At 43.2% G+C, this 19,855-nt stretch overlaps 1 protein-coding gene across 1 annotated transcript in view; it reads left to right on the forward strand.

Annotated features, from left to right (window-relative positions):
• The window catches only part of LOC124726366 (golgin IMH1-like), a 30,817-nt gene extending 11,249 nt beyond the window's left edge, over positions 1-19,568 (forward strand). Inside the window, exons 3-4 of the mRNA XM_047248463.1 lie at positions 5,335-5,565; positions 19,473-19,568. Of these exons, the coding sequence (XP_047104419.1) occupies positions 5,335-5,565; positions 19,473-19,568 (327 nt within the window). The remainder of the gene's footprint in view (positions 1-5,334; positions 5,566-19,472) is intronic.
• Positions 19,569-19,855: the final 287 nt, after the last annotated feature.

The following is a 19,855-nucleotide window of genomic DNA, read 5'->3' on the forward strand; positions in this document are numbered from 1 at the left end:
GTGCGTATTTTTGTAGAAAGTTTCGTGGGTCGGACATCCATGCGGTACTGATACGTCTGAATAACACCAGCTCTTTTGTCGAATACACGTGCGTTATTAAACATTTCTGAGTTCTTCCTTTTGTTGAGAAGATACCTCCATACATTCCTCAATTTTGTCCTCAGTTTCTTCAGGTTCAACACGATGGCACCGCTGTTCTGCTGAGTTATGGCAATGATGTGGATTAATTTTTCGGATCTGAATATGTACTGGATGTATGCTCCATAGTATTAGTTTGCGACCTGAGCTTCACCATGTCTATAAATATTCGTTGTATGGTGTACAACCACGTTTCACTATTGAAAAAATTCCACAACATACGAGATCGCGCTACTTGTAAAATTCACGACTGTAAAATAGGTCTCTGATCGAACAATAGACAAGCGATTGACAAACTCGCGCGCAACGACTAAAATCCGTTCGCCATCTTCTGAAATATTTACGTGCAATACTAATCAAAAATCTACAAAACTACTGATGAAAATTTATGAAAAAACCGGTATCGCAGAAATGACTCACTAATCCCACATTTACACCCAATCAAAGCGTAATAGAGCTGTCACTCTTACCTTTGTTGTCATTTAAATTTTTCCCGAAATTTCCTTTTCCCAATAAATGTACAGAGTAAATAATTTTCAACTTTATATACTGGTACTGGTAAAGGCATTGGTATTAGCGTGTAGTCTGCAGTTGGCGTAGCATAAAACAGAGGACAATAGTTCTAATTAGAGTAATAATTATTTGATTGTTTATTATTTCAATAATGGTCACGGTACTCGGTCGCCATTGTAATTCGCCTTCTCCGTTTTTTTTTTTTTTTAATCTTTCTGATTATTTCGCCAGCCGTTGCAGTAATTTCGAAAATGTGTTTATTTATAAAGCCGCATAATAGTTCTCGCCGTGAAAAAACGTTGCAGCAATAGCGATATACGCAAGTGGGAACTATGCCACCGAACACTAAAAAAACATAAGTAATATTTAATATCAGACTGGCTTCAACACGAGAAAAGGCGCGTACATTCGTGAGTGAGTTGGCTGTCTAATAACTACTGCATTTGGGGATGATGTTAAGAAATTGTACTTGTTTAAAAGTCACTCACATACGACGAATATACGGGAGATGGGGAAGCTCGTATTTTCTTAGATTTACATTTCTTTGTGGCCTGGTTGCAAAGAACATCGGTTACGGTGGAAATAAGAATCATATAAAATTATAACAAAAGGATTCCGGCCTAATTTCCTTACGCAGTCGTACAACAACACAATATAGATATCAGAAACGTTTTTGGTGAGTGATTGCTTTCAGTTCTTATATACATCTATTTATGATTACTTATTAGTGTTGATATAAACGTCAGCTTATGCATAATGTTAATTTGAGAAAATACTCTTTCATATTTCGACACCATATTTATAATCCTCTTCGAAATTGGGGCTTTGATGAAGCCCTTTAAGATGCTCACAAGCAGCAGTGAAGTGTTAAACCATCTGGAAGGAGGAGGTATAGAAAATTGTTGTGACCTCTGCTGGCTTCATGTACCGGTAGGTCTAATCCTGTTTGGTCTCTAAACAATACTGTCGCACGAATTAGCAGTTTCACTCTCTAACTAAAGACCGGCTATGAAAGCAACGAATAAAAGAACAAATGGGCGAGGAGAGTATCTCACAGCTCACAAACATGTCGGATGTGTTTGAAGCTAACCTCTTATTATTGTGGGTAAAGCCAGTACCCAAATCCACGCATACAGAACGGAGGGAACAGAGGGAACCTCTTGATTTAAAAGAACTCGCAAATTGTGCATCCACACAGTGACTCAATTTTTCTGCTGGATTGGAATTCTATATTCTATGAATACAGGATACTGTAGAATACTTTCAATGACAACAATATGGGTCGTAGGACACTGGTACGGTACTATAAGTCGGGCCCGAATTGAAAGCAATGTATTGTGACACTTTCTGTTGTAATTACTGTCAATAAAACCTATTCAAAGAACTGTGTCTGACGCCCGAACAACTGGGAACTAGCATGCATCGAGATTAGAAAACGTTGCATTGATAATGGCTAAGCACTAGCCGAAATCTGGATTTGCGTAATAAAACCTACAAAAAAAGGACGACTTACTGCTGCGCTCTATAATTTATAAATCACATAACAGTCGCTGAGAGCACCCACTTTCCTAATGGAAGGTAACCTGACCTAATTCTTTGTTCGAAAAACAAGTACTGTTTCTGTGACATTCATACCACATCCTCAATACATTTTACGTGACTTAGACCCGCAGCAAAACATATTGCCGATACCTGCTCTAACCATTAATTAAAATTAAAGAGCAGCAAAGTCGCACCTCACTGGTCCTTACTAGACCTACATGATCGTTTTTAAGCGATTGTTTCTCATACGAACTTTCTCCTGTCGAACAGTGCGCTATAAATAGTCGTACTATTATTGTCGACGGAAGGTTTTTATTCAAGCATCTTCCGATTTATTATCAACTAACTTTTCCTTGTGACCTTCCGAGCATGTAAAGCACGGCGCGGCCTACAGCCATCAAACTTCTGCCGTGCGGCCACATTTCATTGCATTGTTTACATCAGGCAACAATGCCCTGCGGTGTGCAACCGCGCACGCTGTTATGACAAAAAATGCGATAACTCGGCTTCTAGGCTGTGTACCAAGATGGAACGAGTACCAATATGAAACGTACCAGATTTTTTTTTACTTTTTGCGGTAGGCACCCATTAACATACCGCCAGACAGACAGAAAGTCTAAAAATAATAGTTTTGTTGTCTATTTCTGTTATAATGACCATTCATATTAACTTTACTTAAGTATCTCCTATGTATAGACATCGACCAATTACAGTTCTAGTTATATGTGTAGATGAGATACTGGGAAAGAGAATTTGCATGTTTATTGCTATCGATTGCATATTTCAACAGTTGTTTGAAAACTGTCATTAAAGGAAATGCTTATCCCGCTTCGAAGGAGTTGCTCTTGGATCAACAGCTAATGATAAGCAAATTGGAAGACCAGCCCTTTTGATGAACTAGGGACTTCGAAATCGAGTCGACGACGCCCTTTTGTTACTAACTCCCTTCATTCACTCGTATAAAAATAATAAATAAATAAATAAATCGAAAACAATAATAATTGATTCTGTAGCCAGTACGATTTTCAGCAACTAATCTAAAAATAACTTCTTAGCGACCTATACAATGATAAATTTAAGGCTGGTGTTCGCTTCATCCCGCTTTTTGCTTTCTGAATTTCACTTATCTTTAGTTATCAATTTGTGAGTTCTGACGTGAATTTATTTCATTAAACTTCCTCAACATACTGGTTCCTATAACACAGTACAAAGTGCAAACTAAAAGACTGTCGCTGTTCATTTGTTTTGGCAGAAACAAACGAATTCATGACAACTTCCCTGAAGCATGTAGTGAATAAGTGATTATTTATCCTTGTGCGACTGTGAGAAAACTTACATGTGCGAATTATTTTTCGCAATATCACAACAATACTACGCCATGATATATACACTCCTGGAAATGGAAAAAAGAACACATTGACACCGGTGTGTCAGACCCACCATACTTGCTCCGGACACTGCGAGAGGGCTGTACAAGCAATGATCACACGCACGGCACAGCGGACACACCAGGAACCGCGGTGTTGGCCGTCGAATGGCGCTAGCTGCGCAGCATTTGTGCACCGCCTCTGTCAGTGTCAGCCAGTTTGCCGTGGCATACGGAGCTCCATCGCAGTCTTTAACGCTGGTAGCATGCCGCGACAGCGTGGACGTGAACCGTATGTGCAGTTGACGGACTTTGAGCGAGGGCGTATAGTGGGCATGCGGGAGGCCGGGTGGACGTACCGCCGAATTGCTCAACACGTGGGGCGTGAGGTCTCCACAGTACATCGATGTTGTCGCCAGTGGTCGGCGGAAGGTGCACGTGCCCGTCGACCTGGGACCGGACCGCAGCGACGCACGGGTAGGGGACCGCACCGCCACTTCCCAGCAAATTAGGGACACTGTTGCTCCTGGGGTATCGGCGAGGACCATTCGCAACCGTCTCCATGAAGCTGGCCTACGGTCCCGCACACCGTTAGGCCGTCTTCCACTCACGCCCCAACATCGTGCAGCCCGCCTCCAGTGGTGTCGCGACAGGCGTGAATGGAGGGACGAATGGAGACGTGTCGTCTTCAGCAATGAGAGTCGCTTCTGCCTTGGTGCCAATGATAGTCGTATGCGTGTTTGGCGCCGTGCAGGTGAGCGCTACAATCAGGACTGCATACGACCGAGGCACACAGGGCCAACACCCGGCATCATGGTGTGGGGAGCGATCTCCTACACTGGCCGTACACCACTGGTGATCGTCGAGGGGACACTGAATAGTGCACGGTACATCCAAACCGTCATCGAACCCATCGTTCTACCATTCCTAGACCGGCAAGGGAACTTGCTGTTCCAACAGGACAATGCACGTCCGCATGTATCCCGTGCCACCCAACGTGCTCTAGAAGGTGTAAGTCAACTACCCTGGCCAGCAAGATCTCCGGATCTGTCCCCCATTGAGCATGTTTGGGACTGGATGAAGCGTCGTCTCACGCGGTCTGCACGTCCAGCACGAACGCTGGTCTAACTGAGGCGCCAGGTGGAAATGGCATGGCAAGCCGTTCCACAGGACTACATCCAGCATCTCTACGATCGTCTCCATGGGAGAATAGCAGCCTGCATCGCTGCGAAAGGTGGATATACACTGTACTAGTGCCGACATTGTGCATGCTCTGTTGCCTGTGTCTATGTGCCTGTGGTTCTGTCAGTGTGATCATGTGATGTATCTGATCCCAGGAATGTGTCAATAAAGTTTCCCCTTCCTGGGACAATGAATTCACGGTGTTCTTATTTCAATTTCCAGGAGTGTAGTTTTTCTGTTTAGTAATTTACACTAAATCTAAAAAACCTTGTACATATGACGTTGGTGTATAAAGCTAAAAGATGTGTTGGTGTATAAAGCTAAAAGATGTGTTACCTTCAACCTGATTGTACACAGAACTGTTACCTGTAATCGCTTTCAAACAAACTTCTTTGCGGGGAAGATGGTTTTACACCTCTAAAAAAAACTGTTCTTTTTTGCCATGATAGATTAACATCGTTGGATAGTTTGAATAAAACTTACTTTAAAAAGTGTATCGTATCTATGGTAAGCCAACTAACAAATTTTATCAATAGGTAAATACAATTTCAATGCTATAGTATGTTTCTATTGCAATGTTGGTATGTTTAAAGAGCAAAAGGACAGACGACAGAAACATTGATAGCGAGGAGCTGGATAAAGATAGCAATCAGCAGGATGAAGGAGTAGAGAACGAGAAAGACCTGGATTTTGCAGCAGGAGATTCTCAATCTAGGAAACTAATTCATCTCAATCTAGGAAACTATTTCAAAAGCTTGGAAATCATGCTCTACTTTGTAATGACTATGTGGGTCTCGCCTTGTAAAAATCCAGCACTTTCAAAGGTATGTTTTTCATGGAGTCTAGGTGGAAAACTTTGGAAATTGTTGACTTTTCCGGTTTCCCACAATCTGATAGCCAGTTGCTATTCAATAGCATCTATCTCCAACGTACACAAAAGAATTAGCCTTACGCACTTTTCCTATGCTACTCATTGCCGTTCCGAAATATAAATATTTGTTTTACAGTTTTCGAGATGGACCCAGATGTCAATTTTGGAATTAACGACTGCGACCAATATCACATTGGTCGATATGTCAATCAAGCGTCAGTTATATCGACCGTACTGAAGAGAGAACTGCTTGATAACTGTTGGACCCTCCCAAGTCTTATGACTCTATGAAAGACGCGACGTATTTAAAACGAAATTATTCTTGGTTGGAGTCTTACTCACATTGCTTGTATACTCCCGTTACAAAAAAGGAGCGTTCTGAAAGTACTGTGTATTGTTTCCTCCAAATCCTAATTGTGTCAGGAGAGTATTGGGATCTTTTAATGTCAGTCCATACTGTAAGTTTAAAGACATACACGAGCAGTGCAAAAAACACGTAGTAACTCACCTCCACAAAGCGGCTTTGAAAGCTGCTTGGGTATTTGTTGGAAGTGTGCCAGTGGATGTGCAAATCCACTACTACTCCCAGAAAACCTTATTTCTCGCATTACGGTTTGCGGGAATTACGACATAGCTGTTAGAGGTAAGCATTATGGTGAAGGAGTTATTGAAGGGTTATACAAGGAACGGTTTGCAGCAGAAGACATAGTTCTGAAACTGCATATTGAGAACGGGAAAAAATGCAAGCTATCGATCGGTTCATATCCAAGATGAAATTATCGGAATATGTGGGGTTGTTCCTAAGGCTAGTATTATAACGAATGTGAAAAAGGCTGAATCGTTCAGTATATTAGCAGATGAAACAGATGATATTTCTGGAAGTTGTTTATTGGTATCCGGTATTTCGATGAAGAATCAAACAAAGTGGAATAAATGTTTGTTGGCTTTGTCGGGTTGAAGCTCTTGAAGCTAAATCCACTGCACAAAACATCGACGAATTTTTGTCATAGGAAAATCTTGATCCCTCAAATACACGAAGGCTTTATTCTTTCACTGCTCTTCGCACAAACTTAATCTAGTGATCAATGATCTCAACGAACTTTCTGAGATTCGGAGCGACATGAGAATCATCAAAGACATTATTAGTTTTTTTCGTGAATAAGTACTCATGAGGAAGCTTATGCCCAATATTTCATCTCTGTGTGAAACAAGATGGAGTGAAATACACAAAAACGTCAGACTATTCAAGGAGGATTTTCCCTCTATAATGTAAGCATTAGAAACCTTATCATGTGAAGGAAAAGGTTCAACCAGAAAATACGCTTTTCAGTTCCATGCAGCTGCTTCTGGCTGTCAGTTTATTGTTAGCGTAATTTTAAATGCCAAATATTCTGCTTTGATGCAACCTGTGGTTAATATTCTGCAGCCCATAACTTTAGGCACAGTCAAGACCTCGCAACACAACAAAATTAATTTTGCAATTGCTGAAAACTCACCGTGACAATGCGGAAAAAGTAACGGACGAGATTTTGGAAGAAGCTATGGCCACTGCAGAAAAAATCGGTCTTGAAGACTTAAAAACAATGCTGCGCGTTGCTGAAAGTCTGCAACATCGAAGAAACCCTCCAGCAGAAAATCCATTGGAATTTTGGAGGAGGCCATTTATAATACATTATTTGGACACCATTATTGCATCTCTCGAAGTACGTTTTACTAATGAAAACACTACATCATTCGCTTTCTCTAAATTACATCCAGTGCAAATGAAAACCATGTTAGTTGATCAACTGATAAGAGCTTGTGAAACCTTCGCCCGGTTTTACTATTTGTCAACCATTAAAAGTGAAATTGAACTTTGGAAAAATTATGGCAGAATACACAGAACCAATAGGAGTTAACTATTTGCAATATAATTAAAGAAACGAAAGCTACTTTCTAGAGACCCAAAAAGCTTTGAAAATTTTGATTACTCTCTCTTGTACAACATGCTCTGGCTATCGGTCTTTTAGCAGTTTAAGACGAATAAAAACTTGGTTGAGAAATACAATGGTAGAATGTCGTCTCAACGGCCTAGCAATGATGAACATCCACAGAAAATTAATTTTTGACTATAAAGAAGCTTTCATTGACTAAGTGTTGCAGGAATTTACAAAAAATCAGCAAAGATTGTGTTTTAACGGATTTCCCTCAAATGTAAGTCGTTTAAAATATTCATTTTAATTGTTAACAGTATTAATTGTTAATAAACAGTTTTCTACTTGAATCAGTGTACAAGAATTTATTCATTTCCTCATCCTCTTTCGCGTGCTACTCCCCTAACGTATTGGCTTGTGACGCCCTTGTGCTTAGTGCGGGCGTTAGGACCTATGGGCCCCGGGGAAATGCTCTTGGGCCCCTACCCAATTTTAAACTTCGGTTTTTGGATAAAGTCAGTAAACTTTAATGCAAGAAAACCAAACAACGTCTTTTTATGACCTTTTTTTTATCCTCACAGTGTACATAAATTCAATAGTATTTTCTATCAATTTAATCACGAGCTATGCATGTATACATGTTTTTTAAACAATCCAGTGAGGGTCTCTTCCCCCAGACTTTGGTTCAAAATCATAGTGCACATACTAAACTTGCGTTTCTCGTGTATTTGTTTAGGCATCTGGGAGGATGAGCCCCCTTGGCCCGCTTGCGCCTTCGCCCCCCCCCCCCTCCTCTCCCCTAACGGCGGCCCTGTTTGTGCTGCCTTAAACTGTTTTGATTGTTTGGATTATATTTCACAGCAGTGGAAAAGAATATGTGAAATCTACCCACAACTTTAAACATAAAAAAAACTGAAAATTGTGGCTCAATAAACAGAATTCAACTAAAGTAACTGGATCAAAATGGCTCTGAGCACTATGGGACTCAACATTTGAGGTCATCAGTCCCCTAGAACTTAGAACTACTTAAACCTAACTAACCTAAGGACATCACACACATCCATGCCCGAGGAAGGATTCGAACCTGCAACTGTAGCGGTCGCGCGGTTCCAGACTGAAGTGCCTAGAACCCCTTAGTAAAGTAACTGGTGTCAATATCTCAAAACAGTCGGGAAACATCTTCTCTGCAATAGGAAAAGCATTAAAATTTTGGTGCTCCCCTGTACTGTAGTACTGTGGCGTGAATTAAGCAAATTAATAAAAAATCACATGAAACTTATTTTAAGAAACCATGATGGAAGTTAATAAATGTTTTAAAACGAGAGAAAAAAAGAGACCGAAATTCAGTGTTGTGATAAATTTTATTTGGTTTCTTAAATTTTTTATTCCTGTGACTACTTTTTGTTGTAACACACATACATATATACCCGATCCAGTCACCCGCTGCCCCCCCCCCCTCCCCCACCCCTAGTCGTTAAGCTGGCGACGACCTTGTGTGGAAGTCTTGAAGGCTGATTCCATTTCAGCCAGAGAACTTTGCTTATCATTTCACAAGGGGAGGCCACGACGTTGGGATCACAGATTTACTTCAAACTTTGTACACCTTGAGGAGGCCGTTAAAACAACATAATGTGCTAGTAGTAAGGCGCAATACTCAGACAATTCCGAGAAAATCGCTAGAGAAATGTTACGCGTCTGTTATGTAGCTGATGTATCTATGCGTAGGTGCGGGGCGTTAGCATTAATGATGGTCAGGTAGCCTCCCCCCATGAACCATGGACCGTGCCGTTGGTGGGGAGGCTTGCGTGCCTCAACGATACAGATAGCCGTACCATAGGTGCAACTACAACGGAGGGGTATCTGTTGAGAGGCCAGACAAACGTGTGGTTCCTGAAGAGGGGCAGCAGCCTTTTCAGTAGTTACAGGGGCAACAGTCTGGATGATTGACTGATCTGGCCTTGTAACACTAACCAAAATGGCCTTGCTGTTCTGGTACTGCGAACGGCTGAAAGCAAGGGGAAACTACAGCCGTAATTTTTCCCGAGGGCATGCAGCTTTACTGTATGGTTAAATGATGATGGCGTCCTCTTGGGTAAAATGTTCCGGATGTAAAATAGTCCCCCCATTCGGATCTCCGGGCGGGGATTACTCAAGAGGACGTTGTTAACAGGAGAAAGAAAACTGGCGTTCTACGGATCGGAGCGTGGAATGTCAGATCCCTTAATCGGGCAGGTAGGTTAGAAAATTTAAAAAGGGAAATGGATAGGTTAAAGTTAGATATAGTGGGAATTAGTGAAGTTCGGTGGCAGGAGGAACAAGACTTTTGGTCAGGGTGAATACAGGGTTATAAATACAAAATCAAATAGGGGTAATGCAGGAGTAGGTTTAATAATGAATAAAAAAATGGGACTACGGGTAAGCTACTACAAACAGCATAGTGAACGCATTATTGTGGCCAAGATAGACACGAAGCCCACGCCTACTAGAGTAGTACAAGTTAATATGCCAACTAGCTCTGCAGATGATGAAGAAATTGATGAAATGTATGATGAGATAAAAGAAATTATTCAGATAGTGAAGGGACACGAAAATTTAATTGACATGGGTGACTGGAATTCAAGAGTAGGAAAAGGGAGAGAAACGAAACATATTAAGTGAATATGGATTGGGGCTAAGAAATGAAAGAGGAGGCCGCCTGGTAGAATCTTGCGCAGAGAATAACTTAATCATAGCTAACACTTGGTTTAAGAATCGTGAAAGAAGGTTGTTTACATGAAAGAACCCTGGAGATACTAAAAGGTATCAGATAGATTATATAATGGTAAGACAGAGATTTAGGAACCAGGTTTTAAATTGTAAGACATTTCCAGGGGCAGATGTGGACTCTGACCATAATCTATTGGTTATGAGCTGTAGATTAAAACTGAAGAAACTGCAAAAAGGTGAGAATTTAAGGAGATGGGACCTGGATAAACCGAAAGAACCAGAGGTTGTACAGAGTTTCAGGGAGAGCATAAGGGAATAATTGACAGGAATGGGGGAAAGAAATACAGTAGAGGAAGAATGGGTGGCTCTGAGGGATGAAATAGTAAAGGCAGCAGAGGATCAAATAGGTAAAAAGACGAGGGCTAGTAGAAATACTTGGGTAACAGAAGAAATATTGAATTTAATTGATGAAAGGAGAAAATATAAAAATGCAGTAAATGAAGCAGGCAAAAAGGAATACAAACGTCTCAAAAATGAGATCGACAGGAAGTGCAAAATGGCTAAGCAGGGATGGCTAGAGGACAAATGGAAGGTTGTAGAGGCTTATCTCACTAGGGGTAAGATAGTTCCTTACTGCAGGAAAATTAAAGAGACCTTTGGAGAAAGGAGAACCACTTGCATGAGTATCAAGAGCTTTGATGGAAAAACAGTTCTAAGCAAAGAAGGGAAAGCAGAAGGGTGGAAGGAGTATATAGAGGGTCTATACAAGGGCGATGTACGTCTGCCACTTGAGTTTGTTAAACATCTCCGTAACGCTATCACGGTTACCAAATAACCCTGTGACGAAACGCGCCGCTCTTCTTTGGATCCCCTCTATCTCCTCCGTCAACCCCATCTGGTACGGATCCCACACTGATGAGCAATACTCAAGTGTAGGTCGAACGAGTGTTTTGTAAGCCACCTCCTTTGTTGATGGACTACATTTTCTAAGCACTCTCCCAATGAATCTCAACCTGGTACCCGCCTTACCAACAATTAATTTTATATGATCATTCCACTTCAAATCGTCCCGCACGCACATTCCCAGATATTTTACAGAAGTAACTGCTACCAATGTTTGTTCCGCTAGCATATAATCATACAATAAAGGATCCTTCCTTCTACGTATTGGCAATACATTATATTTGCCTATGTTAAGGGTCAGTTGCCACTCCCTGCACCAAGTGCCTATCCGCTGCAGATCTTCCTGCATTTCGCTACAATTTTCTAATGCTGCAACCTCTCTGTATACTACAGCATCATCCGCGAAAATCCGTATGGGACTTCCGACACTATCTACTAGGTCATTTATATATATTGTGAAAAGCAATGGTCCCATAACACTCCCCTGTGGCACGCCAGAGGTTACTCTAACGTCTGTAGACGTCTCTCCATTGATAACAACATGCTGTGTTCTGTTTGCTAAAAATTCTTCAATCCAGCTACACAGCTGGTCTGATATTCCGTAGGCTCTTACTTTGTTTATCAGGCGACAGTGCGGAACTGTATCGAACGCCTTCCGGAAGTCAAGAAAAATAGCATCTACCTGGGAGCCTGTCTCTAATATTTTCTGGGTCTCATGAACAAATAAAGCGAGTTGGGTCTCACACGATCGCTGTTTCCGGAATCCATGTTGATTCCTACAGAGTAGATTCTGGGTTTCCAAAAACGACATGATACTCGAGCAAAAAACATGTTCTAAAAGTCTACAACAGATCGACGTCAGAGATATAGGTCTATAGTTTTGCGCATCTGCTCGACGACCCTTCTTGGAGACTGGGACTACCTGTGCTCTTTTCCAATCATTTGGAACCTTCCGTTCTTCTAGAGACTTGCGGTACACGGCTGTTAGAAGGGGGGCAAGTTCTTTCGCGTACTCTGTGTAAAATCGAATTGGTATCCCGTCAGGTCCAGTGGACTTTACTCTGTTGAATGATTCCAGATGCTTTTCTATTCCTTGGACACTTATTTCGATGTCAGCCATTTTTTCGTTTGTGCGAGGATTTAGAGAAGGAACTGCAGTGCGGTCTTCCTCTGTGAAACAGCTGTGGAAAAAGGTGTTTAGTATTTCAGCTTTACGCGTGTCATCCTCTGTTTCAATGCCATCATCATCCCGGAGTGTCTAGATATGCTGTTTCAAGCCACTTACTGATTTAACGTAAGACCAGAACTTCCGAGGATTTTCTGTCAAGTCGGTACATAGAATTTTAATTTCGAATTCACTGAACGCTTCACGCATAGCCCTCCTTATGCTAACTTTGACATCGTTTAGCTTCTGTTTGTCTGAGAGGTTTTGGCTGCGTTTAAACTTAGAGTGACGCTCTCTTTGCTTTCGCAGTAGTCCTAACTTTGTTGTTGTACCACGGTGGGTTTTTCCCGTCCCTCACAGTTTTACTCGGCACGTACCCGTCTAAAACGCATTTTACGATTGCCTTGAACTTTTTCCATAAACACTCAACATTGTCAGTGTCGGAACAGAAATTTTCATTTTGATCTGTTAGGTAGTCTGAAATCTGCCTTCTATTACTCTTGCTAAACAGATAAACCTTCCTCCCTTTTTTTATATTCCTACTAACTTCTATATTCAGGGATGCTGCAACGGCCTTATTATCACTGATTCCCTGTTCTGTACATACAGAGTCGAAAAGTTCGGGTCCGTTTGTTATCAGTAGGTTCAAGATGTTATCTCCACGAGTCGGTTCTCTGTTTAATTGCTCGAGGTAATTTTCGGATAGTGCACTCAGTATAATGTCACTCGGTGCTCTGTCCCTACCACCCGTCCTAAACATCTGAGTGTCCCAGTCTATATCTGGTAAATTGAAATCTCCACCTAAGACTATAACATGCTGAGAAAATTTATGTGAAATGTATTCCAAATTTTCTCTCAGTTGTTCTGCCACTAATGCTGCTGAGTCGGGAGGTCGGTAAAAGGAGCCAATTATTAACCTAGCTCGGATGTTGAGTGTAACCTCCACCCATAATAATTCACAGGAACTATCCACTTCTATTTCACTACAGGGTAAACTACTATTAACAGCGACGAACACTCCACCACCGGTTGCATGCAATCTATCCTTTCTAAACACCGTCTGTACCTTTGTAAAAATTTCGGCAGAATTTATCTCTGGCTTCAACCAGCTTTCTGTACCTATAACGATTTCGGCTTCGGTGCTTTCTATCAGCGCTTGAAGTTCCAGTACTTTACCAACGCAGCTTCGACAGTTTACATTTACAATACCGACTGCTGCTTGGTCCCCGCATACCCTGACTTTGCCCTGCACCCGTTGAGGCTGTTGCCCTTTCTGTACTTGCCCAAGGCCATCTAACCTAAAAAACCGCCCAGCCCTCGCCACACAACCCCTGCTACCCGTGTAGCCGCTTGTTGCGTGTAGTGGACTCCTGACCTATCCATCGGAACCCGAAACCCCACCACCCTATGGCGCAAGTCGAGGAATCTGCAGCCCACACGGTCGCAGAACCGTCTCAGCCTCTGATTCAGACCCTCCACTCGGCTCTGTACCAAAGGTCCGCAGTCAGTCCTGTCGACGATGCTGCAGATGGTAGCTCTGCTTTCATCCCGCTAGCAAGACTGGCAGTCTTCACCAAATCAGATAGCCGCCGGAAGCCAGAGAGGATTTCCTCGGATCCATAGCGACACACATCATTGGTGCCGACATGAGCGACCACCTGCAGATGGGTGCACGCATCCTGTACCCTTTATGGCATCCGGAAGGACCCTTTCCACATCTGGAATGACTCCCCCCGGTATGCACACGGAGTGCACATTGGTTTTCTTCCCCTCTCTTGCTGCCATATCCCTAAGGGGCCCCATTACGCGCCTGACGTTGGAGCTCCCAACTACCAGTAAGCCCACCCTCTGCGACCGCCCGGATCTTGCAGACTGAGGGGCAACCTCTGGAACAGGACAAGCAGCCATCTCAGGCCGAAGATCAGTATCAGCCTGAGACAGAGCCTGAAACCGGTTCGTCAGACAAACCGGAGAGGCCTTCCGTTCAGCCCTCCGGAATGTCTTTCGCCCCCTGCCACACCTTGAGACGACCTCCCACTCTACCACAGGGGAGGGATCAGCCTCAATGCGGGCAGTATCCCGGGCAACCACAGTCGTAGTCCGATCGGGGGATGCGTGGGACGAGCTGGCCGTCCCTGACAAACCCCCATCCGGAACACCACAGTGATGCCCATTGGCAACAGCCTCAAGCTGTGTGACCGAAGCCAACACTGCCTGAAGCTGGGAGCGAAGGGATGCCAACTCAGCCTGCATCCGAACACAGCAGTTACAGTCCCTATCCATGCTAAAAACTGTTGTGCGAAGAACGTCTGAAGTAATCTACAGAGAGCGCAAACAAATCGACACAAAATTTAAACGGTTATTAAAATACAAGATTGCCTAGTAAATGCAGTAATGCTGCTACTTGCGCACTGCTCACACACTGCTCGGCAGCGGAAGGAGGGGTGTTAAAGGGAAGCAGTGGTTGGGAAGGAAGTGAGACAGGGTTGTAGCCTATCCCCGATGTTATTCAGTCTGTATATTGAGCAAGCAATAAAGGAAACAAAAGAAAAGTTCGGAGTAGGCATTAAAATCCATGGAAAAAAAATAAAAACTTTGAGGTTCGCCGATGACATTGTAATTCTGTCAGAGACACCAAAGGACTTGGAAGAGCAGTTGAACGGAATGGACAGTGTCTTGAAAGGAGGGTTAAGATGAACATCAACAATAGCAAAACGAGGATAATGGAATGTAGTCGAATTAAGTAGGGTGATGCTGAGGGAATTAGATTAGGAAATGAGACACTTAAAGTAGTAAAGGAGTTTTGCTATTTGGGGAGCATAATAACTGATGATGATCGAAGTAGAGAGGATATAAAATGTAGACTGGCAATGGCAAGGAAAGCGTTTCTGAAGAAGAGAAATTTGTTAACATCGAGTATAGATTTAAGTGTCAGGAAATCGTTTCTGAAAGTATATGTATGGAGTGTAGCCATGTATGGAAGTGAAACATGGACGATAAATAGCTTAGACAAGAAGAGAATAGAAGCTTTCGAAATGTGGTGCTACAGAAGAATACTGAAGATAGATGGGTAGATCACATAACTAATGAGGAGGTATTGAATAGAATTGGGGAGAAGAGGAGCTTGTGGCACAACTTGACTAGAAGAAGGGACCGGTTGGTAGGACATGTTCTGAGACATCGAGGGATCACCAATTTAGTACTGGAGGGCAGCGTGGAGGGTAAAAATCGTAGAGGGTGACCAAGAGATGAATACACTAAGCTGATTCAGAAGGATGTAGGCTGCAGTACGTACTGGGAGATGAAGAGACTTGCACAGGATAGAGTAGCATGGAGAGCTGCATCAAATCAGTCTCAGGACTGAAGACCACAACAACAACAGCAACAGGTAGCTAGCGTTCGAGCTACGTAACACGAACGTATATGAAACGACGTCTCGACTCCCGCTCGAACTTAGCTTTTAATCTATATTTTTTTCATCACTGGTCATATTATTTAATTCATATGACATTTGAGAGGTACAATTAAAAAGCTACGTGTATTTGCACGAATTTTTGGTGAGTTTCATGTTATTTGGGTACTTATTATTTTTAATTAAATTTAATTAGTAGAACAAACCTATTTATAACTATCGACGAGTAAATTAAGAAACGCATAGAGTTTTCCAGAAAATGTATCCCTTTCGTGATTTTCGAAACCCCTTGCACATAAAATCTGGTAAAGTACCCGGGACTAGTTTGCACGTCGACATTTCGCGCTGGAGACACGGAAGCAGGCCCCATTTGGTAATTAACTTGCATAGTGGTGAGACGTAGCAAGAAAGAATAGTCTAGGTGAATTTTTTTTAAATGTCGCAGAATTGAAATTCTACTTCAGAAATGAATGTTTCAGCAGGACTCGAACCGTCGTCTCAAACATGTTCGTCTTGCAAAGGTCAAACGCTAACCACCTGACCACCATTAACTCTATCGTCCAACACCCCCACACAAATACATCAGTTGCCCAATAAACGTCTCTTGCGATTTTTTCGGAATTGCCGAAGTAGTGCACCTTACTACTTGTACGTTATTTTGTTTGAACAGCGTGCTAAAGATGTACAAAGTTTGAAGTAAATCCGTGATCCCAATGGTGTGATGTCCCTTTCAATTCCTGTAATTCAGTATAATTCCATAATACTAGCCGCGCCTGGTAGCCGTGCGGTTTGAGGAACCTTGCCACGGCTCGCGGGGCTCCCTCCGTCGGACGTTCGAGTCCTCCCTTGGGCATGGGTGTGTGTGTGTGTGTGTGTGTGTGTTCTCCTTGGCGTAAGTTAGTTCAAGTTGGAGTAAGTAGTGTGTAAGCCTAGGGACCGATGACCTCAGCAGTTTGGCGTCATAGGAACTTACCACAAATTTCCAATGCCACTATACTGGCCTTTCCTCGTATAAACAAATTAAATGCATAACTTCGTTATGAGTCCACCTCCTGACAGCCTTCTTCATTAACTTATTTGCCGACACATTACTGACATTCACTCACAGTGCATGTTATAGCGACATTACTCTCAACTGTCCCGACGATGCCTGGTACACTTATAGAGCAGCTCGTTGCGGTGTTGATGTCGCGCAGTGGGTAGTATGTTAAGCTGTAATTCATGTTACTCGTAACGTGGGGTCGACTCAAGTCAGTGAATTTCGTTTATATTATCATTTGTTAATTCTATGTAACATGTTTATGATGTTTTATATGTTACTTGCTGCGTAGCATTGTGTAAGTCTAAATAGATTAACTGCTTCCAGAATGAGATTTTCACTCTGCAGCGGAGTGTGTGCTGATGTGAAACTTCCTGGAAGATTAAAACTGTGTGCCGGACCGCCGGCCGGCGTGGCCGTGCGGTTCTAGGCGCTTCAGTCTGGAACCGCGTGAGCGCTACGGTCGCAAGTTCGAATCCTGCCTCGGCCATGGATGTGTGTGATGTCCTTAGGTTAGTTAGGTTGAAGTAGTTCTACGTTCTAGGGGACTGATGACACAGAGCTTAAGTCCCATAGTGCTCAGAGCCATTTGAACCATTTTGTGTGCCGGACCGAGAATCGAACTCGGGATCTTAAAAGCGGTGGCTCGTTTTTTTACTTTACAGGTTACTATTACTTGCTGTATGGGCTGTGATTTTTGATATTTTTTGTCTAAACCAGCAAGGCAAAACAGGGGTCACTACTTCCACCACATCAAGTGGATTTAGTGCTCACGTACTCACACTGAGCAGTGAACACTTCCGAGTTTAGCAATGGGGAATAGTTGAACATGATTACTACTGTTATCGGTGCCATGCGTGTAATGGTCGTGCCAGGAGCGCGATATTGAATCTTTATACTATCGTTAGTGGCGCGAGGCCTGCATGACCTTGTAGTAACCGTTATAGTTCCAAGTTATTCTGTTACACTAGGGGTGAGTTCACGTAAGGAAAGAGAGAATGTAAGATTAACGGACTCATTTATTAAACAGTTGAGAATCGAACAATAATACAACCAAATAGGGGTGGCGGGAAGAAAGATTCGAGTTCAGCAGCCTGTCCCAAAGTACGTTCATAACACGCCACGATAGCAGGAGGAAAGGAATTTTAGTAACGATCGTCGTATTATCAAATAGAATCCCATTTAGTAAAGGAAGGGGTTGCAGGCGTGCAACGACCACCACCAGGAATTAGCCAAAGACTGAGAAGAATCGCTCGGTAGCCTCCCGTACTAAAGTAATAAAACCCGCAAGACGCGAAACTATTCACAATGACCCATCAGGTTCCCTCTGGGCCGCAGGGCGCGAATCTACAGTGCACGTCGGCGCTCATGCTTACCGAACTTCATCTCCTGGAAGCGGCACCTCCCGTCTCCGGCACGGTCACACTAGAACTGAACTACTGCCTCTTTGTCCACCACCCATCCGCGGAGGGCGGTTGGTGCCCACCCGCGAAAAACGGGCGCGCACCTGAACTGGCCAGTCATAGGGTCGGAATTTCACAGGGAGACGACTTCGCGACGTTAAAATTGAGCAGAAATAGCGTTTACAAGGTTGGTAAGGCAGGTTGGGGAACTGAGAACAGGAGAAACTTTGGCCACTACTGAAAGTTCAAACGACACCATGTGCTACCCTGGCGATCGGAAAAAGGATGGGAAACGGGAAGCAATCGTGGCTGTTAGGACGACTGCTGCCCTCGCCCATAGATAAAGAAAATTTCTAGCGCCAAGCTCCTCTCACAGATCAGTGTGAGACAAGCTGTAAAAATCGTCAAATAAATCAGGCAACCCATAGAAATTATTAATATTACCTGAATTATTATTTTACCGAGTACCAGAATGCTGGGATTAGAAAAATGAAATACGAGCACTCAGTGGTGAATGAAGTGCACGTCTTTCAATCTTTGGTTTCCGCGGGCGTCTTAGCTACCCAAGCACGAGTCACGGCCCGTCCTCACAGCTTTACTTCCGCCAGTACCTCGTCTCCTACCTTCCAAACTACACAGAAGCTCTCCTGCGAACCTTGCAGGACTAGCACTCCTGAAAGAAAGGATATTGCGGAGACATGGCTTAGCCACAGCCTGAGGGATGATTCCAGAATGAGATTTTCACTCTGTAGCGGAGTGTGCGCTGATATGAAACTTCCCTGCAGATTAAAACTGTGTGACGGACCGAGACCCGAACTCGGGACCTTCGCCTTTCGTGGGCAAGTGCTCTAGCTCGTAGTTTTAATCCGCCAGGAAGTTTCAGATTAACTGCTCTTGCTGTTCCATTAGGAGGTAATATGCCACGGCCACATATGAAGGCTTAAAAGACAGTTTCGTGAGTAGTTTTATTTGATGTGTGCTTGGGTACAGCACAATGTATTACCAAGATCTGGTAGCCTACAAACTGTAATGCAGTATGGCCGCTCAGCAGTCCAAATACTTTCAGCTCTCCTGACAATGCCAGTCTGCAGGCGTTGTCGTCTGCGCCAGAGGTTTAAAATTCGCAGTGCACGACTATCTGAGTCCTTGCCCTACTTTTCGTCATTGGTGACAAGATGACTCTCGGTGCTGTTTGCAGGACACGTATTATTTGCAAAAGCTCTCCGAGACTGAAAAACTCACTGCATCTTTCAGTAAGATAGTGCACCTTGTCCCAGTGCTGGAATCAATAACAAATGGTTTTCTGAACATTTCATTAGCGTTTTGACTTGAGCAGGCCAGAGTCCCGACCTCAACCCAATGGAGAACTTATGGTCAAGACTGAGAAATACGGTTTCATGGCGACATCCCAATAACAAGATGGAACTGCTAAAGGCCACCATCATATCATGATTCAGAGTCATCAAACCAGAAAAATCTCCGAGATTTGGTAGACTTTGATGTTATGCAAAGTTGAAGCAGTATCCTACTTAGGAGACCCGGGGATTTGTGGTTTCTACGTGTGCAGAATGCCGAACTCGGAGTGCAGGATTGTAGTCCAGTGACATGCCCAAGGACGTCAGTGAGAAAGTGTAGTTGTGAATACATTTATTGTCAGGATTTTACAATACGGATAGTTTCCGCATGCGTAGTCTAGCAGAGG

Source organism: Schistocerca piceifrons, chromosome 1 (assembly GCF_021461385.2).
Source record: "Schistocerca piceifrons isolate TAMUIC-IGC-003096 chromosome 1, iqSchPice1.1, whole genome shotgun sequence".
In the NCBI taxonomy this organism is placed as follows: Eukaryota; Metazoa; Arthropoda; class Insecta; order Orthoptera; family Acrididae; genus Schistocerca; species Schistocerca piceifrons.